General features: G+C 33.6%; 3 protein-coding genes across 6 annotated transcripts in view; 1 reads left to right on the top strand and 2 right to left on the bottom strand.

Moving 5' to 3' along the window:
* Positions 1-16,127, bottom strand: part of LOC135836260 (F-box/LRR-repeat protein 7-like) — a 41,805-nt gene extending 25,678 nt beyond the window's left edge. Inside the window, exon 1 of the mRNA XM_065350984.1 lies at positions 15,989-16,127. The gene's annotated coding sequence lies outside the window, so the exon portion shown is untranslated. The remainder of the gene's footprint in view (positions 1-15,988) is intronic.
* On the bottom strand, positions 16,088-19,401 carry LOC135836269 (uncharacterized). Of its 2 annotated transcripts, XM_065351005.1 has the most exons (6): positions 19,029-19,401; positions 18,362-18,871; positions 18,117-18,255; positions 17,918-18,037; positions 17,583-17,824; positions 16,088-17,431 (listed from the first exon to the last, which is right to left on the bottom strand). In XM_065351005.1, the coding sequence occupies exons 3-6, from the start codon at positions 18,213-18,215 to the stop codon at positions 17,029-17,031; spliced, it is 864 nt and encodes a 287-aa protein (XP_065207077.1). In that variant the 5' UTR covers positions 18,216-18,255; positions 18,362-18,871; positions 19,029-19,401; the 3' UTR covers positions 16,088-17,028. The 2 variants fall into 2 exon arrangements, with proteins under 2 accessions (XP_065207077.1, XP_065207068.1); XM_065350996.1 differs by lacking the exon at positions 18,362-18,871.
* A 4,728-nt stretch (positions 19,402-24,129) lies between these two features.
* The window catches only part of LOC135836307 (doublesex- and mab-3-related transcription factor 1-like), a 267,274-nt gene continuing 265,004 nt past the window's right edge, over positions 24,130-26,399 (top strand). The window contains exons 1-3 of one of the 3 annotated variants that reach the window (XM_065351071.1): positions 24,130-24,227; positions 24,642-24,885; positions 25,124-25,621. In XM_065351071.1, the coding sequence (XP_065207143.1) occupies positions 25,165-25,621 (457 nt within the window). In that variant the 5' untranslated portion in view covers positions 24,130-24,227; positions 24,642-24,885; positions 25,124-25,164. Of the gene's footprint in view, positions 24,228-24,506; positions 25,622-26,399 lie in introns of those variants that run through there. The other 2 variants (XM_065351061.1, XM_065351081.1) reach the window with 2 other exon arrangements.

Raw genomic sequence — 26,399 nt, 5'->3', positions numbered from 1 at the left:
CCCCATAACGGTTTGAAACTGCCTGCGATCCACCTCAGAATAATGTCAAAAATGGTGTGTCTCTGTTTGGTAAAATTTTATGGAAATTTCGAGGATTGAAAAATCTGCTGGAGGCTCCAGTAATTTTCAAAAAGTCGCTGGAGGCTCCAAAATGACTCGAATTCGACCTGCAGTCGACTTCCTAGCGTATTGAAATTAGTTTGCCGAAAGAATTTCCGTCTTATAACAATTTATGAAGTTTTGTGAAAATTGCAAATTTCGAAAATTTACTGGAGGCTCCAAAATGACTTGAACTCGCTAGCAGTCGACTTATTAACGTGTTTAAGTTGGAGTACAGCGAAAATTTTGGATTTCTATCTTTGTTTGATAAAATTTTATGAAAATTTCCAGCATTAAAAAATCTGCTGGACGCTCCAGTAATTTTCAAAAAGTCGCTGGAGGCTCCAAAACGACTTGAAATCTATCTGCAGTCGATTCCATAGCGGATTGAAAATGGTTTGCAGAGTGAATTTCGGTTTTTTAACTACTATTGATGAGATTTTGTGAAAATTGCAAATTTCAAAAATTTACTGGAGGCTCCAAAATGACTTAAACTCACCAGCAGTCGACTTGATAATGTGTTTAAGTTGGAGTGCAACGTAAATTTTGGATTTTCAACTTTGTTTGATAAAATTTTATGGAAATTTCCATCGTTGAAAAATGTGCTGGAGGCTCCAGTAATTTTCAAAAAGTCATTGGAGGCTCCAAAACGACATGAAATCTACCGGCAGCCAACTTCATAGCGTATTGAAATTGGTTTGCTGAGTGAATTTCGGTTTTTACAAATTGATGAAATTTTGTAAAAATTGCAAATTTCAAAAATTTACTGGAGGCTCCAAAATGACTTGAACTCGCTAGCAGTAGACTTAATAACATGTTTTAGTTGGAGTCCAGCGTAAATATTGGTTTTCCAACACTGTTTGACAAAATTATATGAAAAATTTCCAGCATTGAAAAATCTGCTGGAGGCTCCAGTAATTTTCAAAAAGTCGCTGGAGGCTCCAAAATGACTTGAAATCTACCTGCAGTCGACTTCATAGCGTATTGAAATTAGTTTGCTGAGTGAATTCCGGTTTTATAACTACAAATTGATGAAATTTTGTTAAAATTGCGAATTTCAAAACTTTACTGGAGGCTCCAAAATGACTTAAACTCACCAGTAGTCGACTTAATCACGTGTTCAAGTTGCAGTGCAACGTAAATTCTGGATTTCCAACGCTGTTTGATAAAATGTTATGGAAATTTCCAGCATTAAAAAATCTGCTGGAGGCTCCAGTAATTTTCAAAAAAATCACTGGAGGCTCCAAAATGACTTAAAATTAATCTGCAGTCGACTTTATAGCATAGCGTATTGAAATTAGTTTGCTGAGTGAATATTTCGGTTTTATAACTACAATAATTGATGAAATTTTGTGAAAATTGCAAATTTTAAAAATTTACTGGAGGCTCCAAAATGACTTGAACTCGCTAGCAGTCGACTTGATAACATGTTCAAGTTGGAGTGCAGCGTAAATTTTGGATTTCCAACTCTGTTTGATTAAATTTTATGAAAATTTCGAGCATTGAAAAATCTGCTGGAGGCGCCAGCAGTTTTCAAAAAGTCGCTGGAGGCTCCAATACGTCTTAGAATCTACCTGCAGTCGAATTTAAAAAATCTACTGGAGGCTCCAAGAATTTTCAAAACGTTTGCTGGATGTTCCAAATGACCGAAACTCACCAGCAGTCGACTTAATAACGTGTTTAAGTTGAAAGGCAGCTTGAATTTCGGATTTCCAATTTTATTTGATGAAATTTTGTAGAAATTTTGTAGAAATTTCAAGTCTCAAAAATCTCTTGGAGGTTTCAAGAATTTTTAAAAAGTAGTTGGAGGCTCCAAAATTGACTCGAACCTTCCTGCAGTCGACTTAATAGCGTGTTTAAGTTGGATTGAAGCGTGAATTTCGGATTTCTAACTTCATTTTGATGAAAGTTTTTGGAAATTTCAAGTTTCGAAAATCTGCTGGAGGCTCCAGAACTCCTAAATACGGTTTAAAACCGTTTCCAATCGATTTGGCAAATTTAAAATAGAGGGCATATTCCAAAATTCTGCTTTTAGGTCAATTTTGGTAAAATTTTGATTTTTTCCTCCCTTATTTTTAGCTTAACTTTGATTTCCAAAAATTCACAAATAATCAAAAAATGAACTTTAGCATTTGAAATTTTGACCGGTGATAAATTATTGCATGTTCTTCGATCTAAGTTGTCCCAGATGGGGGAGAGGGGGAGGGGGGTGCAATAATTCCAATTTTCATATGCTAGACTAAAAAGAATAGGACAACTCCTGAACCTGAAGTGATGAATCAAACTTCATCCTTTATATTTGAAGTGCATCTTAATCAAATTTTCAACTCAAGAGCAATCTGTTGCATCCAGCATCCAGCATCAAGCAGAATCTACATTTATATGAGTAATCGAGTACCATACCCGTATCTTAAGATCTTACGGGTTGGTAATCCGGGTAGGTTTAAACGTACGTGGAATTGATGATGAAAAAAAGTAGCAACTCAAGAATAATATAAGGGGATTTGGACGAATATAGCATAGTAAAATCTCGAGTCAAGTTAGACGCATACAACGTATAATTAATACGAGATAACAAATTGTCACAGTATAAATGCGGTCCATGATAAGGGGAGGAGGGGGGGAGGGGGGTACACGACCGCAGGAGTATAGGTAAATTATACGTTTGGTACGTATCTTCTTCTTCTCGTACGCTTCTCTTATACGTACTTATGTATACCTAGTGAAAAAATATTACCGTAAACTTTTTAATTACAGGTTTCTCCGGTTTAGTACTTCCTTTTTGGCGCGTTTATTAGGTAAAAATTATCCGTTTCCTCGCAGGAAAAAACTATATAAGATCGAGATTCTTTTACTTTTGAAATATACTGAACAACTACACGTATAGGTACATTTTTTAAAAACACGTGTAAGTGAAATTTTTGGATAGATGAAAGGTTGCGAGGCGGGGTTAAATGGTAAGAATTTCATATATCGTGGAGGTGGTAATGGTCTTACAGGAAAGGAATTCGAAACACGGCTGCGAATATAAATTTTCCAAGATATAGTCAGACTATATGATGACCTCCTACGGTTACACGGTTGGCAATAGAGGGTCCTGGATGCGATGCACTGTTCACCGTTCACTGTTGGTGCGGTAATTTCGAATGTAAATAAGGAGGAGCGACGATTTACTATACGACCAGGTACCATATCTCGACTATATCTGTGGGGGTATGATGCACTCGTAGAAGGCCGAAGTCGAAGCCGAAGACTCGAGAGGCACAGGCATCATCTAATCACTCGGCTCGTAGTGCATTTTTCAAATATTTCGTCTACTTCGAATGCGCGCGGTACCGTTCAAGGCAATATGATAATACACGTAGAGAAAACTATATCAGCATCGAGCCTTGGGTACATCCACATTCGGATCTGATGAGAAAATAAAGAAAGAGAAGCTCGCGACATACACGAGGTGTAGTAATCGCCCAGAGTACTTTCATCGTTTAACCATATAATACACGCATTTTTTTAATCCGTCTCTCTATCTTCCCTATTTCCCGAACCTAGCGCGAGAGAGATAGAGAGTGAAGAAAAAAAAAGGTAAAAATGGCCAGAGAAATTTACATCGCCGCTGGAACAACTGTGTCAGAATTGACAGGCTCCTGTGGAGATTCCCGAACGGGTTAGACCACTTTGAAAAGAATATAAAGCCACTCGACCTCCTACCATCAAAGGAACGTAATTTGCCTTCGGCTCTCCGCGCTCGCGCCGCAAATGCCTTTGCCTGCTTACGCGAAATCGCCTCAGATGCGTACTCGTCTTCTCCTCCTGTCCCCTGTAAGAATTTCGATTCGGTTTGGTGATCGATGAATGTGCATGCCGAGCCTTGCCATGCCCGAGTGATGTGATTCGATCACACAGGTGAGGTTATGACACGATGTCATCTTTCGTTTTCGTATTAGTAATATAAATCATGCGAATGTGAAATATGACTAGGTGAAGTAAGTATTTTCTGATACGAATAGCTGATGAAATTCATTTGCCAGTTATTTTACATTGTTTTGGCAATTCTTAGTATTCGTACCTATTTTAGTGACTCAATTGACCAATAATTTTCCAAAATCGATTTATGCCAGTTCGAAATTGTACATTTTTCAAATTTTCAAATATGTAATCACTAAAGAAATAAATTGGATAGGTTTTAGGTTTTTTTTTTCAAAAACTAGAATTTCCAAAATATGGCGGAGGCTTCAGAACGGTTTAAAATCATCTCCAATCGATTCATCACGTTGAAATTGGAGTACGAAGTAAATTTTAGTTTTACAACATCTTCGTAGGGTAAAATTTCGTGTAAATGGCAATTTTCAAAACTCTGCTGGAGGCTCCACAATTGTTGAAAACAGAAAAATTACCATAATTTACCAGAAATTACCATAATTTACTAGAAATTACCATAATTTACCAGAAATTACCATAATTTACCAGAAATTACCATAATTTACCAGAAATTACCATAATATACCAGAAATTACCATAATTTACCAGAAATTACCATAATTTACTAGAAATTACCATAATTTACCAGAAATTACCATAATATACCAGAAATTACCATAATTTACCAGAAATTACCATAATTTACCAGAAATTACCATAATTTACCAGAAATTACCATAATTTACCAGAAATTACCATAATTTACCAGAAATTACCATAATTTACCAGAAATTACCATAATTTACCAGAATGAAAAATTACCATAATTTACCAAAAATTACCAAAATTTACCAGAAACACACAAACAATTATCAGAAAAGTTCCTTCGATTTCAAGTGTTGAAAATAAGGTACCTACATTCCAATTTTTTTTTACAAAAAGGAGGAGTTTCAGATACTTTTAGGGAAAAAGCAAAACTTTTTCAGCAAAAACTTGCTTTTTTCCAGAAATTTATAGCATTTTTGAAAAAATTTGGACTTTTTGACAATTTCTAGCAAAAAAATGAAATTTTCAAAAAACGTTGACAAAAAACAAACTTTTTTGTTTTTTGTAGAAATGGATGGGAAATGAAATCAGATCTTTCTCGCCCTTTCGACAGCTGCCAAATTTCATGATAATCTGAATTCATTTAGCAAATTTTATTCTAGCTTGAATGAGTTTTCACAATACTTTTCATAAAAGAGGCTACTGCGCATGCGCAGTACATGAATATGGTGTCTGCACATGCGCAGTATGTACTTTGTTCATCTACGCATGCGCAGTACATACTTAATTTGTCTGCGCATGTGCAATATGAACTTTATTTGTCTGCTCATGCGCAGTTTCAACATCCAATAAGTAATTTTGGCAAAAAAGGGGCTTTTTGACAATTTTGACAAAAAAACATATAACTTTTTGTCTAAAAATGTGATTTTTTTGCAATTTTACAAAAAATGTAGGACTTTTTAAAAATTTTGACATGAAAAGAACTTCCTACGACTATTTTGGCAATTTTAGCACAACAGAGTACTTTTGACAAAATCAAGACTTTTGACAATTCTGACAAAAATTGAGACTTTTTTACAATTTTGACAAAAAAATTGACTTGCTGACAATTCAGTCCAGAAACAGGAGCTTTGGCAAAAAAGCAAGACTTTTTATGACAGAATTAGGACTTGAGGCAATTTTGACTACAATTTTTACAAAACACGAGACTTTTACAATTTTGACAAAAACTTACAAATACATATCTACTTACCTATTTGTAGAAATTCAAATTTTTGTAAAAAATTTATAGACTACTTTTCTACCACTTTTACAATAAGTAAATAAAATTTTCTAAAAAATAAATTTTGGCAAAAATGGGATCTTTTTGTGAATTTTGAAGGAAAAAATTGTATTTTTTTTAGACAATTTTTTGGCAATAAATTCAGTTTTTTGACACTTTTACAAATTTTTTTACCAAAAATTAGTTTTTTAGGCAGTGGAATTTTTTAACAAAAATATGGTTTTACATAAATTATAATTTTTTGACAAAAAGTGTGATTTTTTAGAAATTTGTGCAGAAATGGTACATTTTTGTGAATTATGATTTAAAAATAAAAACAAGACTTTTCATTTTAAATTTTAACCATTTTAAAAATTTCTGAAAAATGTGGCAGAAAAGAACATTTGTTTTTTTCAGCTATTTTTTAAGCAAAACACGGTAACTTTTTCACAAAAATTATAACTTGTGACAATTTTTACAAAAATTAGGATGACAAAAAAATGAAATTTTGGCAAAAATTGGACTTTTTAGTGAATTTTGATTTTAAAAAAAGGACTTTTTAGACAATTATTTGTCAATAAATTTGAGTTTTTGACAATTTTGGCGTTTTTTTTGGCAATTCTGCCAAAACACGAGAATTTTTTGACAAAAATAAGAACTTTGTAATATCATCAAAAATTAGAGAATTTTTCTTACAATTTTGACAAAACATTGAATTTTTTGACAACTTTGACAAAAAGCGAACATTTTTGGCAGGTTTTTACAAAAAAATAGGATTTTTCAACAATCTTTACCAAAATTGTAGTCAAGTATAATTTTTTTTTTGAAAATTTTGAAAAAACATTGAACTTGAATTTCAGCAAAATGACAAAATTTTTCTGCCCTTTAACCAATTTTTGTCAATAAATTCAATTCTTTTGACACTATTAAGAAATTTTGGCGATTTTGGCAGAAAATGGAGTGTTTTTTGGCAATTTTGGCATAAGACGGGAATTTTTAAACAAAAATCAGAACTTCTGACATCTTCACAAAAATCAGCCATTTTTCACAATTTCTACAAAAATGGGATTTTTTGACAATTTTGACAAAAAACGAGTCTGTTTAACAATTTTTACAAAAAGTGGAATTTTTAGACAATTTTTACTAAAGCAATGACCACACTTTTTTTTCTTTTTTTTTGAAAGAACATTGAACTTAAATTCAAGCAAAATAATAAGATTTTTTGCATTACTGTCAAAAAAATCTTACCTATTACCAATTTCTTTTTAATAAATTCAATTTTTTCCGACAATTTTGACACTAAACAGAGTTTTATATTAGCAATTTTGGCAAAACACGGCAATTTTTAGACGAAAATCAAAACTTTTGACAATCTTTACAAAAATTAGGACTTTTTTTCCACTATTTTTACAAAAATTGGGATTTTTTGAAAATTTTCACAAAAAGTGACATTTTTTAACAATTTTGACAAAAAGTGACATTTTTTAACAATTTTGACAAAAAGTGACATTTTTCAACAATTTTGACAAAAAGTAACATTTTTTAACAATTTTGACAAAAAGTGACATTTTTCAACAATTTTGACAAAAAGTGACATTTTTTAACAATTTTGACAAAAAGTGACTATTTTTCAACAATTTTGACAAAAGTGACATTTTTCAACAATTTTGACAAAAAGTGACATTTTTTAACAAATTTTACAAAAATGGGGTTTTTGAAAGACGTTAAGCTTGAATTTGATCAAAATACCAGGTTTTCCTGCACTTTTTTCAAAAAACAATACTTTTTATTAGCCGTTTTTAAAGGAGGGAGGGAGAATACGGCTTTCTAGACAGGAACGCAAAAATCATTAATTTTGGATTTTCAGGAATAAAAGCTGGAATTTCTCAGCATTTTAGGCAAAAATTAGAACTTTTGACCATTTTAGCAAAAAAAAACTTCTATCAATTTTGACAAAAAACATGACCATGTTGATGAAAAATGCGTTTTTTTTCAAAATTTTACAAAAAAATCAGTAGATACTTTTGGACAATTTTGACTTCTACTTGGGGTCTGACAATTTTAGCAAAAGACATACTTTTTTGGCAATTTTGACCGAGCATTGTACTTTGGTGGAAATTCAGGCAAAATAACAGGATTTTTTAGCACTTTTGTTCGAACACAAGACGTTTATTAGAATTGGGGGGGGGGGGTACGCAGAGCTTTTTGGACAAGTGAGGCAAAAATCAATACTTGCTTGATGTTCGGGGACAAAAGCAAGAATTTCTTGACAATTTTAGGAAAAAATGAGACTTTCTATCAATTTTGATGCCCCTTCTTACCCCTCCCCCCACCCCTCCCCACCCTTTCCTGCAGCCAGCGAAGCGATGAAAATTTCGTGAACAGTAAATAACGTTTGCCACGCAAATGGAAAATTATTGGTATCTCACAACTCTCAAAGTAAGATGAAATTGATTGGTGTGTGCGGACTGTATAATGTATTGTGGTCCGGTGCACGTGGATTTGTACTTTTGTATACACATTACACACATGCACACACACGTAAGAATGGCATATAGGTTTTTATTGGCATGGCATAGCATGGCATAGCAAGGCATAGCATGGTATGGTATGGCCTATACGTGTACGTATATGTAGAAAGTTTCATGCAACTTGTACATGGGTGGAACTTGTTTGTTACATTCCAGAATAGAGCGGTGCGCCTCTGGACACATCTCCAGTCTTCTCTTCGGTTGTACGGACGATTTCATGTTGTTTCTGTTCGCCGGAGACGTCCTCGATACACGCTCCTCGAATGTTTCTCAATCAGCGTTGCCAACTTTTTTCCAGACTTGATGCTAGAACCACTCAAAAATTATGCCGTTTGGATGCTAAATCACGAAAAAATTATGCTAAATTTTGATGCCAGACAAAATTTTTGTTTTTCCTCCCTTTTTTCCAGAATTTGGTAAAAAACTGCATCAAAATTTCAAGGTTAAGAAGATGCTAAATGTAAAAAGGATGCTAAAATCGGATGCTATGTAAGATGCTAAATTTTTTTGGTGATTTTTGGCGTATTTTCCGAAAATGAAGGCTTTCAACAGTTCCAACTTTGGAATTTTCATGGAATATTGTTGAAAAAAGGGTCAAAAGTATGAAAATTTAACTAAAATTACGAAAATTTCAAAAATTTTCCCCAAATTTACGTTAAAAATGACAATGCTAAAATGAATTAAGATGCCAGATTGGAAAATTATTATGCCAAAAGATTATGCTAGATGCTAGATGCAATTTTTTAGCATCGTATGAAATCAAATTATGCCAAATCTAGCATCGATTATGCTAAGTTGGCAACGCTGTTCTCAATAATACCTACATATAAGCTACACAGCACAGAGCACAGCGCAGCGCCCTCTTCGTTTACCTTTTTCCAGCTTTTTTTTTTTTCTTTACTTCATCTTCGCTTCTTCTTATGGAGTTGATCTGTTATTGTTGTTAGGGCCGCCGACATATAGAGGTACACGTTACACGTTTATACACACGCACACCGCGCAAAAAAGCAGACGGCTGGATCGCCCTGAACGCGCTATATGCCAAGTTTTTCAACGAGAAAATATTCTCTCTTATTTTACTCGAGTCGAGTCGAAGTCGACTCCTGATCTAGCGATCCCGATCCCAGTCATAGTGATCTATAACGTCGTCGTCGTAAGAGCAGCGGCGACGACGCGACGTGCCTCTTGTTTGCCATATTCAATCTACTCGCATAGGTATAGCTTATGGTTATGCGGTGGGTATCATCATCATCTACGACGAAATATGTTTGAATAGACCAGACTTGAGAGAAAAATCACGTCGAAATGTCATTAATAAAAGGCCATCGGACGTGAGCTCACACGCAGCATCTTACCTATTGTCAAATTCATCGCCCCCTCTTCCGCCGGTTGCTTTTGTGCACCGATCCAGCGAAATATTTCGCAGCGTGTGTGGACTCGGGCGGTTCTAGGAGTCCAAACACCTTGGCTTGGACTGTGAGTAATACATGCATGCTTCTATCTGTTGTTTCGTATGCATTATACTTAGGTACCGATCAATTTGTAGTATTTTTCCTCGGGAGGTTGAAATACCTATACTTGTTGCATTCGCTATAGTAAGTAGGTAGGTCCTACGTACATACATAAGTGGATCAGTCAAAAAAATGCTAATTTCCTCCTGAAAAGAACGTTGCGATAGATTGTACGAGTAATTCAACAGATTCAACTTGGTATTCGGTATTTTCTATGGCGATTATTCCATCCATAGTGATATTTTCGTCACTATTGGGGCTTCAAAATTAAATTATCGTCTTTCATTTGCCCTTCATCACTATTTTCAACTTGAAAGAGCTATATGATTTGAAGCATTTTTCCAAAGGATTACATTCCTGTATTATAAGCAAAGCCGAATCAAATTGACTTAGGTTATGAAATGAGATAGATATCATGCTCAGCATTTATGCCAATAGGAATAATTGCACCCCCCTCCCCCCCAAGGATCTACTGGAATAACTTTTTTCTTAAAGGGGACATCCCAAAGAACATTTTAAATCAAACTCGCACAAAAAAAAATTAGCCTTACTAACGAAATGGAGGTCATTTTGATTGATAGGTCTGCTGAAATCGCAGATTTTGCTTTCCAACATAGGACTCGAACGAAATTTTTTGAACTAGAGGAAGCTAGATCGAAAGAGCATGCAAAAATTCATCATCAGCTAAAATTTCAAGTGCAAAAGTGTATTTTTCGATTTTTGGTAAATTTTTGAAAATCAAATTTGGGCCAAAAATGAGAAAAAAACCAAAATTTTACCTAATTGATTTAAGAGGCTGAAATTTGGGATATATCCCATTTTCGACGTGCCAAATCGATTGGAAACAGTTTCAAACTGTTTTGAGCAATTCTGGAGCCTCCAGCAGATTTTTGAAACTTCGAAATTCACGCTGCACTCCAACTTAAACACGTTATTAAGTCACCTACTGATGAATTTAAGTCATTTTGGGTCCTCCAGCGAAGTTTTGAAAATTCTTGGAGCCTTCAGTAGATTTTTGAAATTTGCTATTTTCACAAAATTTCATCAATTGTAGTTATAAAACCGAAATTCAATCAGCAAACTAATTTCAATAAGCTATGGAGTCGATTGTAGGTAGATTTCAAGTCGTTTTGGAGCCTCCAGCGACTTTTTGAAAATTACTGGAGCCTCCAGCAGATATATCAATGTTCGAAATTTCTATAAAATTTCATCAAATAAAATTGGAACTCCGATATTCACGCTGCACTTCGATTTAAACACGTTATTAAGTCGCCTGCTGATGAGTTTAAGTCATTTTGGAGCCTCCAGTAGATTTTTGAAACTTCAAATAAAATTGGAAATCCGAAATTTACGCTGCACTCCAACTTAAACACGTTATTAAGTCAACTGATGATGAGTTTAAGTCATTTTCAGGTCTCCAGCAAAGTTTTGAAAATTCATGGAGCCTCCAGTAGATTTTGAAACTAGCAATTTCCACAAAATGTCACTAAAGTAGTTGGAAAGCTAAAATTCATTCTGTAAACTAATTTCAATACGCTATGGAGTCGACTGCAGGTAGATTTCAAGCCATTTTGGAGTCTCCAGCGACTTTATGGAAATTACTGGAGCCTGCAGTAGATTTTTCAATGCTCGAAATTGCCATAAAATTTTACTAAAAACAGAGAATTTAGTTTACACCGTATTTTTGACATTATTCCAAGGTGGGTCGCAGCCAGCTTCAATCCATTTTGGAGCCTCCAGCGACTCTTTAGAAACTTCTATTTTTCAAAAAATGCCATAAAATTTGTCTGAAGAATTTCGGCTTTCTAAACTCCATTTGATGAAAAGTTTCAAAAATTTACTGGAGGCTCCAGCAATTTCCAAAAGGTCGCTGGAGCCTCCAAAACGACTTTAGATCTACCTGCAGTCTACTTCACACTGTATTAAAACTAGTTTGCAGAATGAATTTCGGTTTCATAACTGCATTTGATGAAATTTTGTCGAAATTTCAAGTTTTGGAGGCTCCAGAATTTTCAAAAAGTTGCTGACGGCTCCAAAATGACTCAAACCCACCAGCAGTCGACTTAATAGCGTGTTTAAAGTGGATTGCTGCCTAAATTTCCGATTCCCAACTTCATTTGATGAAATTTTGTGCGAATAATTTCAAGTTTCAAAAATCTGCTGGAGGCTCCAGAACTGCTCAAAACGGTTTGAAATCGTTTCCAATCAATTTGACATGTCAAAAATAGGGCGTATCTATCCTAAATTTTCACCTTTTAGCTCACTTTGGTAAAATTTTGATTTTTTTCACATTTTTGGCCTAAATTTGATTTTCAAAAAAATGACCAAAAATCAAAAAATAAATTTTTGCACTTGAAATTTCGGCTGTTGATAAATTTTTGCATGCTCATTCGATCTAGCTTTGTCCAGTTCGAAAAATTCCGTACGAGTCCTCAAAAACTATAAAATCCAGTAATGTAGTCACCAAAAAAAATATGAAATTTTAGTAAAACTGTAAAAAAATGTATTAAAAAAATCACTAGAAAGTGCCCAAAATTTGAATATGAATTTATTTTTTTTATTTGACCCCTCCAACGCCTCCTATTGGTGATCCAAATTTCCTGAAGATTGAAAAAAATCACGTGGCATATGATTTAATTGGGTTTTTGAGCACGCCGAATACAAAAATATAAACCTATTTTTTTGATAAGATAAAGGCGATGGAGAGGCCAAAAAAAAAAATTGCTGGATAATCGAAGTCAGCGATCCCAAAAGTCTAATAAACCATAAGTGTATGTCACACGATTTTTCAATTTTTTAGTAAATTTTGGGCACCAATGTGGGACGCTTGGAGTGGTCTAAACAAAAGAATGAGTTTATATGTCACACGATTTTTGAAATTTTTTGACATTTTGACCGAAATTTTAGGGCTTTGTGCCCTTCAGGTTTCAAAAATCTTACCTTTTTTTTCTTCAAATTTTTAAATTATAGTTTCAAAATTTGTCACGGTTTTGAAAATTGAGCTTTCAAAAAAGCTCAACTTTGAAATTTTGAAATTTTCGGTAAACATTTTTTGAAATTTCTTTCGATTACCTTTAAAATACCGCAAACAGATTTTCTCCAAGTTGCAGCAGTTCCGAGCAATTAGACCCCAAAGTTGGGCATTACGACGAGAAATTTCAATTGTTGAACCCCCCCCCCTCACCTGCCCCAAGGTCAGGCTGAGGAAATCGGAGTACCTGATCCTAAAACTGGCCTGATTCGACATGGAATCACTCTGATTTTCAAGAATTTTGGGGCTTTGGGTCATAACGTTGTCCCCAAGTACATCAGTCGTGTTCCAATAGTGATAGATTTTTCACTTCCAAAATCGATCCTTCGCAGCTCAAAAACAAGAACAGACTTTCCCCTCCTACAGTACTTTTTCAAAATCTTTTTTCCATTTCTGGAACAATATTAAGGGAGTGAAAAGTGTAAAATTCTTGACTTTTCCAGATGGGTAAAATTCGTCAGTACAACTCCTGTACGAGTAAGATTGTAGAGCCATTATTCGTTCTAGACCCTTCATTTTTTCAGCCCTCCGGAAACTCGAGTCCCGACTCCCGAGGCAAATCCCCCTCTCCCCTATCTCTAGATCATTGCCCATTCTCAACTCTTCTTCATTCATAGGCAACACCACCGCCACCACCACACGTTAAAAATCCTCGTCATTGTTTTCAATTCGTGCGACTCTCCGTGTATTTCACGATGCTCGTAATACGTACTCGTACTTCAATGTTCAGGAACGCAGAACATTTTTCAAACGAATCCATAACAAATTGGAACAAATACGTACTGCGGCAAGCATTCACATGGTTATGTGAATTCCAGATTAATTGGAGGTTCTGGAAACGTTTTTACATCGTGGAATAGAACAGAAGGGAAGAGAAGAGAAGAGTAGAGGTATTCGGTATGCGTCAGGTCGTGCTACATGGTAAAGGTATTTTTTTTTTTGTCAGCGAAACAAATTGGTTATTTTTCTCGGCCTTTTTTTCAATACACTGCACCGTGCATGCGTGTTTTGAGTATCGTATCGTTTTTATCAATGTAACCGAGAATAGAATAACGCACGATGAACTGAGCGATGAGGTATTTCTTTGGTCGCGATCTTCAAGGTGACTCGACTATACCTATTGAATAATTCCAATCATTGAGTACCGAAATTCCGAGCATGGAGCATTTCGAGTGAACTGGTAGCAGAAGTAGAATAGATTTCATAAACAAAACGTCTCGGAGGGGTCCATTTTCAAATTGTGATGCCCCATGCTTTTATTTCAAAAATTGGAATTTTTCAATTGATTTGGAAATGATTCTAGATCCTAAGGAATTAATTTTTCAATCCTTATGAGCAATTTTTTTCACTTGAATTGAATTTTTGGAGAGAGAAGTTCGTTTTTCTGACCATAAGTTGAAAACTTCGAACAGTAAAGGAATAAAATATAACTAGCCTGAGCAAACTAGCCTCTCCTTCTCCTCCATTGTCCCTCAAAACTTCCAGAAAATTGAAAAAAAAATTCCATGTCACAAGATTTATTGAATTTTTAGAAAATTCGGAGACCAATGGGAACGTTAGAAGAGTCGAATCAAAAAAATATGTTTAAATTCGTATTCAACGTGCCCAAAAACCCAATAAACCATATGCCACGTGATTTTTATCAATTTTTAGGAAATTTGGTTGACCAATAGGAGGCGTTGGAGGGGTCAAATCAAAAAAATAAATTGCTATTCGAATTCAGCGATTTTTAAAACCTATGAAACGATATGTCACACGATATTTAACACAGTTTTCTATTTTGACCAATATTTTGAGGCTCCGTACCCCAATTTTGAACTTTTGAAATTGAAAAAATATATTTTTGAAACTGCTCTCAATTATTTTCAACAGTAGGCATTCTCATCATTCACTAAATGACTGATGAAGTGAACATCATGTTTGAAAATGAATGAGGTATTCACTCAATTTTCAAAATTTGGAGCATTTTAACCCCCCCCCCCCCTCCCTCTTCCTTTTTTCTCCTCCAAAATCACTCTGAGCCCTGAAAATTTTTCATTTTTTTTGGTTCGAAAAATTATCAACTCAAGCAAGTTCTCACTGTTTTAAAAAATTTTTTGTGCTCACTGCTCAAAAATTCCGAAATTCCTTCAAATGGGTCTTATAAAACCGAATTTATACATTCTGAGGTTCGTTTTTTGGGTATATATTTTCTTATTAATGCTACACTGGAATGCTCAAGTTCAAAAATTAATAAAATATTAATTTGCAACATTTTTCAGAGAAATAATTTTGAAAAACGATTTGCCCAGTCGAAAAAAATTGAGCAATTAAATTCTAGTATTCCAAGTTTTGAAATTGAAACTGGTTCAATGGTTATCAACCAGTTGCCAAAAATACCTCAAAAATAAAACGAGGAAAAAAATTGAAAAAAAAGTTGAAAATTAATCATTTTTTGGAAGCAATTTTGAAACTGGTTCACAAGTTGGAAAACTTTTCTAAGAAACTGAAACCATGAAATAAAACGTTGAAGGGAAGCTCGACCTCTCCGAAAATAGGGAATATTTTTGTTGATGAATTTTGAATTATGTATAACCAATTCAGATGAATAAATCTTTAAAAAAATAAAAAAAATGAAGAATAGTTTCAGCTCAAGTTTGTGATTATTTTCCTGGAATGTGTTGTGTGTTGTGTAATATTCAATTTGTTCGTAGAAAAATTACTTAAACTTGGATTTTAACTCATTCCTCGCTGATTTTAATTTACTTTGATGTTATTTAATTGCAACAAACTAACACAACTTTGAAAATGAAAGCACAGATGCCCGGATGGTTTGATCATTGATGTGAAAGTTGCCAATGTTGAAATTGATGCAATAAATTTCTACGAAATCAGGAACAGAGCTAGAAACATGATATCTAATTATTCGAAAACGTTCACTAGGAAGAATTTCTAACAAAATCTATCGAGGCCATTATCACTTATCAGTCTAGTGTGTTTGTTTTTGTTATTAATTAGCAACTTACATAAGTCTATTGAACTAAAGTGATAAGTTATTTGCTAATTAGGTACGTTTGGTTAAACAATGATCGAGTTATCACTCATCACTCACTTCAAATATTAATCCACGTATTTACTTCTTCAACTTAGTCGCTTTTGTAATCCGGTTGGTGAGAGTTCCACTATTCCAAATATGAACATACCAACTGTGCACAATTCGAACGAAAACTGTATTTAAAACAATAGTTATCGATGAAAATCACATTGAATTATAGAGTTAATACCGAAATTTCCGAATACAAGAGCAAACTGTACGAACTGATTAATTCTAAAACTGGTTTCACGATCACGATCGTCGATCTCGATCTCGAATAAAATGATCCAGGAAAACTAGAAATAAATTCGATCTTCATCTTTGAGATGATTATGCTGTCAGGGTTGCATCGATGTAAACAATATTACAAAAATTCTCTTTGCTCGAACTAGAGATTTTTTTGTTTGGATATTGCTCTACTTGAGTTTTATTTTATCTTGTTTTTGGATGTTTATTTTTTATTTTATTTATTTTGATTCAAGTTTTGAAGTTTTATAAAATAAAATATAAAATAAAATAATAACATAGTATATTTTTTCATTTTTTCAATTTAAAAAAGAATTTACTTTTTACTTTAGTTTTAGGATAAATATTCTCATTTACATGATAAATGATAATTGATAATAATTATTTGTTGAAGGAGGAAATTAAAAGAAAACTGGAAAAGGAAACGTGGAACGTTGAAGTTGATTGAATTTGAAAATGATATGTTGGTAGTTTATTTTTAATTTTTGCTTTTTGCAAATACTTAATTATTGCAAACATCCATTTTTATATTAATTTTTAAATTGTTTTTAATTTTATTTGTCACTGTTACTCACTCTCACTCTATTTTCATTTGATTTTCCTCATTTTCCAATATTAAAAAAAACTAAAAATCAAGTGGAAGTGGAATCATCGACCTTTTATTCTCCTCTCCTAGTACTTTTGTCTTTTTGTACCTTTTTATTTTCAAAAAATTGAAATACAAAACGTGAATGAATTCGAATTAATACGACCATTGATTTTTTACATTTCGAAAAATCAATGATACAACGTAAAATGTTGAAAATTATCACTCAATTTCGAACAACGTTTACGTATCTGAAATTTCCAACTTGTTTGAACCCGATCGATTGAAATAATGAAATCGAAGTAATATTTTTAACTACAATTGCTGTGTAAATAGGAATCATTTCTTGGACCAATTCTTTGGATATGATTTTTATCAAAATCTTAGCATATCCACACTTCCTAGCGTGCTCCATGGTGTACAGAGTTCCTATGGCTCCATAATGGGATAACATTACCCAAGCTAGTAATTCGTTATCTGATTTTGAGAAAATTCCGTACGCGAAACTTAGCTCGATTATATTTATGATATCTTCTTTCGTATGGATTACTTTATTCGTCCAACGTTCGTAAATCAAGTCTACGTTGTCTTCGGTGGTTAATTTTTTCACGTACACGTTGTCTGGACAGCTGTAAAAACAAAAGCATTTGTATTAAAAATAATTTTTTTTTGGGTGATTTTGAACTGAAGGAGCCAACTTTCTTCATTCAAAATTTTCTAAATTATAATTTTTCTTCAGTACTTCAGTACCTTTGTCTATTATTATTATGTTTTGTTTACCTAATATCGTAGTCAGCAGCCAGTTTAGGATCCAAAAGTTGTATCGTCGAGTCACAATACATCGAAGTTGTAAAACCCTTTTCTTTGACAACATCTTCCATCAATTCATAATGTCTTGGTAGAACTCCTTGCAATAAGGGTAATTTATTCCAGTCAATTCTTTTGGTTTCCATAAGAACCTTTTTCAATTGAAGTTCGTAACCTTCTTTAGCATAAGGTATCACTCCAAAGGTTCTATGACCCTAAAAAATAAATAGGTATTGAAAATTATAACTTTCAATAAGTACATACTTGGTTTTTACTTTGCTAAACTAGTAGGTAGGTATAAAACTCACTGAATTTAGTATTCCAATGAAAATTCCACTTTCTTTATTACTTTCGCAATGAAAGAATGACGCATCAAATGTAGGATTCTTTTTACACCAGTCGTAGCAGGTTTTTAAAAATCCATAGTGCTGTAAACAAAATGGATTTAAAAACAATTTTCAACATGTATATTGTATATCATGAAAAGTTTTGGAAAAATTCGCTCACATAAGCAGATTTTGGCCATTCTTGCATAAATGTTTCGTAAACTTTTTCAATTTCATGATCTGGAATCACTTGTAAAATATCCTCGGGAAGTGTTGCCATTCTTATAGCCAAACTTACAACTCACAAGTCACAATGAGATCTGTGTGTGGACAAATTTTTATATAACATTTTAAATTTTAACCATCAAAGTGATTTTTTTTTCTGAATCGACGTAAATATAAATATTTGACAATATAATTACCTACCTATTTCAATATGAGCAAAATTGAAGTCATTCATGAAATCTCTGGCATTCATAATGCAATGAAAAACAAATCTATAATTTTCAAGTTTGTTCCTTCATGAAAATTTCAACGATTTCGAAAATTGTTGCAGCCCAACTGCATTTTCCGATCTTTTTTGGAAAACTTTTTGAAAAATTTGGGCACAAAAAATACCCTTATGGGTGCGCAGACTCGTTTTCGACTATTTATGGACAATTTTTCGAGTGTTTGGAGATCAAAAATATCTCATAGGCGAACCCTACGACTTTTTGACGCTTGATATATCCTATGAATTACTATTTTTTCCTGTTTTATGCACATTATTTCATCCTTTTTACTGGAGAAATTTGCCATAAGCCAAAATTTTGACACGTTTGAACCCCTGTGGAACTCGCATGTTAGAGCTTTCATTTTTTTCGTTCCTTAAACCGGCCTCAATGCTTTGATTTTTAATTGTTTAACGCCATATGCTACGAGATGTACCTATAGGGACTAAGATAAAATTTTGAAATTAATGTGTGGCTCTGAATTGAACATATATTTTTTTTAATCATAAAATTCATCTAGATGAATATATCTATTGGGTAAATATTAGTAAACCCAACTTAGATATCTAAAACAAGCTGAAAAAATAACTAGGTATACCTACCTTTGCGAAAAACCGCAGCAGTGTGAAAGCTCAAAAAAAAGTTGATTAATAAAAAAGAAATGAAAGAAAATTACAAAGTACACCGGTATTTATAGTGAAAATGTATAAAAAGTAAATCCATCGCACATTCTAATAATTAATTACCTACGAACATGATAATTGATAAAACCAACGCAGCACGTCACAATTTAAATTTAGAACAGAAATTGAAAAGTTCAAGTATCAATCAAAGATTTTCAAAACGCTTGTGAAGCTTCTCGAAACATCTAAAGTATTGTGTTGGATTGGATTTAATTTATAGATAAATCGTTTAAACAAGAATGATAGATAATAATGCACGTTCATAAAGCACACTTGATGGAGATAAACTATAAACTAATTGTCAGTGTGTCAGTGTGTTTAGGTAATTAGGTATTCATACGTCATCTGTTCATTGCTGGATTTAGTAATGCTTTAGCCAATCCTTGCATACAAAATTTAGATTTGGTGATGTTGTGCGGTGTCATAATGTATGAAGAAATAGGCTTAGATTTACTCGCAAAAGGAATGTCTTTCTCTGTCTTTCTGCATTTCGAATTTTAGGTATTTGATTTGATCATCGATCATTTTAAAAAGTTATACTTATCGCAGGTTAAAAAAAAAAACAAAAAAAAACACAGGTAGGTACGACGTGGATTTATTGTGTTCTACTTTTTTCGAAAAAAAATCTAAGCAAAAGAGAAAATAATTAACGCTAAATTGCGTGCTATTTTTGCTCTTGATAGCCAATTTGAATTTAGGTCATAATAAAAGCCATAGTTGTATTGTAATGTAAGTAATATTCGATCGGTCGATCCTCACAAGTCACAACTAACAAAAATGTACGAGTATGAGCAAGACGAACTGCCAGAATAAAAAGTGCGTATAAAATAAAATGAAATGAAAATTTCTGCAAAAAAATTGTAATAAAACTAACAAAAAAAAAAAATATAGAAAATATTAAAATTTAAAAAAAAATTCTGATTTTTTTTCAGCAGGGATGTCTAGCCAATGGGATTGGCTAAAGCTAACGGCTAAAGCTAGAAAAATTTACAGCTTTGGCTAAGCTAACGGCTATTGGCTAATGTCTCTTCATTGGCTGGCTATTGGCTGGCTATTAGCTGGCTAATTTTTCAAAAATCGAGTGACCCATCTAAATACTCCTCTAAATGAGCACATTTCCATTATAGATAGAATTTCTAGTTTTAGGAAATAATTATTATTTCACAAATGTGAATCACAATTATTTGCATTCAGGCATTATTTGATTATATTCATAAACTGATTTCTCATTTATTTTCTAGAAATTAGAAAAACAACGATCGTTGAAAAAAATTAAGAAAAAGAACCCCAGATACGCCAATGTCAAACTACTTTTTTGGTCTTTTATTTTTGATTTTTTTATTACGAATTTTAAAATTTTTATTTTTATTTCTTTTACCCACAGGAAACCCATTTACTCACCTATTTATTTTCAATTTTAGCCAATCATTTTTAGCCACAATCAATTGGCTAAAGCTGGCTAATGGCTAAATTTTTTGTTGATTGGCTGGCTAATGGCTAATGGCTAAACGTCAAAAATTCAATAAGCTAACGGCTAATGGCTAATGGCTATTGGCTAGCTAGACATCCCTGTTTTTCAGTTTTTTGTAAATGTTGCTAATAGTGTCAACACTGATCAATTGCCGCCTTTCTTATCAATATTTATTTTTTTTGATAAGCGAATGAAGTTGTACTCTTAATTTTTAGTATTTTTTTCGCTTAAAAAAAAAGCTTTAATCCTTGTATTATGAACATAAATTCATATATTAATATTCGATCAATGTTTAGCCATGATAGAATATCAAAAAAGAATCAATTCTTCGGAGGAACATCAGCGAAGATTCTTCAGTTACCAACAGACAATAAACGGTACCACCTGTTCATTAAATTCGTTCTCCTTGCTCTTGACAACGAAGGGAGTTTGTTAAACACCTTTAAAAAATTCATGAAATCCATTCAGTTTATTCACATCTGAAAATGGTACGTTTAAGGTATGTATTATGTGGCTCTTGTTTTCTGTAGTTTCTACTTGATATATGAAGTAGGTCCATGTTCATTGTCATCGCTATGCTATTTTTTACTGTATTTTATATTGTGTAGATTTCCATGATTGAATGAAGCTGCGATGAAAGCTACCTTTGTGTTTATTCTCAAAAGGATGATTTTTCGATGAGTTGCTGTCGTGCTGGTGGAGATACAGACATTCTGGTCCAGCTATTGAAATACAAATCCACAATCTTGCTTCGTATTCTCCTACGATGTCTCCTTGATGTAGACGAACCAAAGGAGCCTTCGAACTCTTGTAAGATAATTTTAATTAATTTAATAAATATTATTGAATAGTAATATTTGTATGAGAGACACTCCGATTCTGATTCTAATTTTATTTCATTCAGATTTTCCATAAATTCGTCAATTTGAACCCTTTTGGAGCTTGATAGAAATTCTTATGGAGTCTTCAGATAGATATCACTGAAATTAAATAAACGGTTCGTCGTTCAGATTTTGAAAAAAACGTGTTCAATCAGTCCACTTTGGCTTTATTCCACTGAGAGAATAGAAATCGAATTTTTACTTCTCAAAAAAGGTATTTCAATATATTCTAGCTCGAGGAAAATTTTTCCTTCAAATTAGTTATTTAATTGGTCGCGTTTTAGGCGAATAGTGCGACTCGTTAACATCTTTTAATCGAGGAAAATTCCATGTTTTACTACAAAGAATGGTTATACTTACTTGTGGAGATGCTGAAAATGTCAACTCGAAGATTTAAAAAGACTTCTGGAGTTTTGGAACTCCTACTATAGACTCGAAAAAGTAATCATATGCTTTGAATATGTTATCGAATATCAATCATATCTCTGGAGCTTGATGTGTTCAACGAAGTAAAAATCTTGTTTTTAGAATTGAAAAAATTATCCATTTTCAGTCGTAAACTCGTTTTTATATTTAAACGAAACAAAAATGTGTATATTTTGTAAGTTTATTGAGTAGATATGATTTGTTTTCATTTCTTTTAATCTTGTTACAGGTTCTGAAGAATCAGATGAGTTTCTACTTCAACAAAACGTCATCTAAAATGTGTCTGGAAATTCCTCATAGTTTTCTTAGCTACTGCCAGCGATTTTCCTACTATTTATCGACGGTTTTTTCCAACTTGATGGGAATAATTCATATTAATCATCTTAGTTTTATTTGAACGAAAATTTATTATGTTCTGTATTACGCGAAGATCAGATTACTAACAACTATATTTTTTGTTCTTTGAACGTTCGATATTTTTCTATTAATAATTTTTTAAACCTGATACCTACTATGTAAATAGTTTTGGAAAATAGTTGTATGAATTTCACATTTCGTTTTCGAATTAATACTTTTAACTGAAGTTGGTAATGACGATGATTTCGTGTTAATTCTAATTTGAACCAAACGACGTATTAACCATGATGAAAGTATGAAATTTGAATTGGGCTTTTCTTGCCTGCCTGCGAGATACGAGCGAATTTGACAGTTTTTGAACGTTTACTTAGTTTATTAAGTAATTTCAAGTGTTAAACTTCATCAATCAACTGAATGAACGTTTTGAAACTGCAAAATTCTGTTTTATTTCAAAATTTGCTCTTATCTCACTGGCTGAAGCTATTAAATCCTCATAAAGTAGCAAAACCCAATTAAAAACTGACAAAAATTTACTACCATATAGAATATAGCTTGAAATACTTATATGAACGTAATTTATAATTTATTTCAGTATCAAATTCATAATTTCAGACATTCAAAGCATATCATCTTTTCTATTTAATTTCCTAGTAAAATTCACTCAGCTGAAATCTGCTCTAAACTCTTTTTACATATAAGTAGAACGTGATCGCAAAACTAATATGACTTACTCTGTATCGTTATCTTATTACCGCAAGTTCCTCGAAATTTGGCTTATTCTAGAATTTGAATTAATAAGGTAATCGCGAATTCAGATCAACGTACCATTCACGGTTCAACGAATATTTGCTAATATATTTTACAATACGGTAGCAAAAAGGCATAGTTTGAATATCAGTTCAGCCTTATCGAAAAAAGCAACGCAGAAACCATCATCTTTGACTCGTGAGAGCTCGTATTTTAATAGGTTAATGACCTAAGTTAAACCGTTGATTAAATTTTGGCGTATGATAAGTTATATGTATATTAGGTAGCTATACTCAGATACAGTGTATTCGTTAGTACTCAATACGAAACGTATTAACGTACGCGGAAAAGTAATTAAGTAAATTATCTCCGAACAGAATCAGCATATTGGTGATAAAATAACTACTTTTACACGCTCACACGCCTAATTCTTGGCATGTTTGAAATTAAAAAATAAGTGTTTTTTTGCTACCTATTTGAAAATTCTCGTTGTAAATTTAATAAAGATGGTATTTTTTTTTTGGGGAATATTGATGTAAATTGTGAGGGGATGGAAATGTCTTAGTTTATTTTCCTTTACAGTCCTTGGGCGATGGATAGAAACCGTAGATCAATGATGCTAAGTGTTCGATCAATAATAATGAAAATTAAGAATTTATATCGAATATTGTTCAATACATTGTTTCATCGAGTTGTTTTGCTCCTAAATTGTGAACAATTTTATTCATTGATGCTTAATTAATGTAATTATTATAATAATTATCATCATGGTGCTCCACCTCCTACGAACACCGAACTGATGATTACAAAGTTGATAGGAAGGGGTGAAAGAATTATTGAACTAAATACTTTGTATTGTGAAAATTACTTTTTCAAACTGTTTAATTAAGATTGTATTTCAAATATGTCAAGTAAATTCGTCAAAATATTTATTTTGGTAAATTTTTTATTTTCATGTTGCTTAATTTTGTGGGGAGGATCACTACACCTCCCCAATAAAATGTGCAAAAATTGTGATAATTAAGCCACGAGGAAGAGGAATGCTGAATGCTGCTTTTTGATTGGTTCTTTTTTTTAGTACCCAGTTGAGTAGTGGGATATGTAAATTTTTGCGAATAAACAAAAGTGAAATGATTCATGATTGATAAATAATTATGCCATTTTCGACATAATTTAGTGAAGTTTGATCGGAGAATTCGTTGAAGAGATGCTCGATGGATTGAATATCTTTATGTAGTAAGTATGATCGTTCATTTTATACTTTATATTGTAATTATTCATCAAAGAATTATTCGAAGAACTGAAGTCATCCCAAACAGTATACAAAGACAGAAGACAGAAGACGTGGTGCACCCATATGTCGCGAGTAATTCAACACAACAAAACCATTATTCGAGTCACACAAGAGTGCTAAAATACTGTTGGAGTTGGATTATGATGACGATACACACAGCAGAGTGAGAGAGAAACCGAACCGGATTGATTCTTGTTATCGCAGGCTTGTTGTTGATTTTGCATGTGCAACGTTTTTTTCCCCATTTCATTTTACTGCAATAGCGTGCCGACGACGGCAGCACCTCCGCCTTCGCCGCGAATATAATATTTGCAAGTTACCAACGTGTGGAGACTACAGAGTGTTGTTTTTTTCAGATCGCGAAACCAGTGGGACGTTCGAGTTCGAGATCCTATTCGGGCTATAGTAGTATTTTCAACCTCAACGACGTCCGATTATCGCAGAAAGTTGAATAGTCGATGGTTAATTACTTCACTTGGTCGTTCATCGTAACGTGTGTTATCAAATTCGCGTTTTTTTTCTTTCGCTCGAATTCGGAATGCATCATTGGTGATACGCCGACTCGTCGATGACGTCTCTCTTCGACCGCATTTTAAATTCGTAAGTAGATAAGTGTACACTACACTGTACAGTACGTTGGGTTAGTTAGCTCGGCAACATTGTATCGCGTTTTTTAATTTCAATCTAACGTGTAGTTATCTTAAGCGATTCGCTAACTACGTACAGTCGAGCACCACACATTCCATACATTCGGTATCCTATATTAACACGTGCTTTTTCACTTCACTCGTTGCCTTCTTCTGTGTGTTACTCTCTCTCTCTCTCTCTCTCTCTCTAGATAATACAGTGTGTTCGTGTGTGCGAAATACATCCAGCAATATGCCCGAAATCGTGGAAAAATCATCGTTGCCTCCATCCAGCGGCGCGAAAAGAACGCCACCGAATTGCGCTCGATGCAAGAATCACGGTCTCAAGAACGTACTCAGCGGTCACAAAAGGTATTGTTTATATCTAGAATGTAAATGCGAGAAATGCCTCGCCACTGTAGGAAGACAACGTTCGATGGCCAAAAACACCGCGTACCGGAGAGCCGAAAAACAACACAAGCTCAAGATCGAAGAATGGCGCAGGAAGGTAGAAATCGCTCGCAAAACTGGCCAACAAATACCACCCGAACCTGCCGAACTCCTGAGCCCGATATTATCGCCGAAAGTTCGATCTTCATCCGAGTACGCGTCTTCGGAACGTAATTCGTCGCCGAAATCTGATCCAGGGCTGATTTCACCCGATGTATTGATCAACGATTCAGCCAGCTCTTTCACGTATCCAGTTAAAGGTGAGTATCTTTAGCGAAATTTAACCCTTATATAGATCGAGTTATCGTATTTTAACGCAATTCTCTATTTTGCAGGTAAGCTGTTTACTCCTTATGGGTGATCTATTCGATGAGATAATACTGATCTATACTATACGATGAAAAATTGATATTCTAATATGCAATTAGCTCCAATACCTATACCATATTGTGAGTGTATTAGAATGTACTTAACGGACATGCAAATAGTAAGCCAATTGCTAAATATTAAGACTTAATTACCGCCAGTTATCCTCTATACCTACTCTATACGTGTAGATAAAGCTCGTGATAAAAATCTCGAATTACCAACCAATTACCTTACCGTACCTTTGGGTCTGCGTAGACGCGCCATATTTAAATTTTATCTGATTGCAGAACACAGAGGTGAATTTTACGCTAACTAAAGTCAGCAATTTATCGTCATCATTTGTACCTACGTGATCGTTTTATTATTACGCTGGAATATCTACGCGTTGTGTGTTTTTTTTTACCTCAATTTGGCGTGCAAATTATTCATCTGCGAGTGCTGCCTATCAGGTTATTGCGATTCTATAGCGTATTTACATTCGTATGGTAATTTTTCCGGGTTGTAACGCTTCGATGGTGATTGCTTGCGAGGGGGATTGTAGTTGAAATGTTGCATTTTACGTTTAATTCGCGGATGAATTAATTTTATGGTGTTTGGTTCGAGGTTTTGGTGACTTTGGTACGGATTCGGGGGTCGAGAAAACGTTTTTTCGAAGAATTAATCGTCGAA

Source organism: Planococcus citri, chromosome 1 (genome assembly GCF_950023065.1).
Source record: "Planococcus citri chromosome 1, ihPlaCitr1.1, whole genome shotgun sequence".
Taxonomy (NCBI): domain Eukaryota; kingdom Metazoa; phylum Arthropoda; class Insecta; order Hemiptera; family Pseudococcidae; genus Planococcus; species Planococcus citri.
This window is presented reverse-complemented; position numbering and strand designations above follow the sequence as displayed.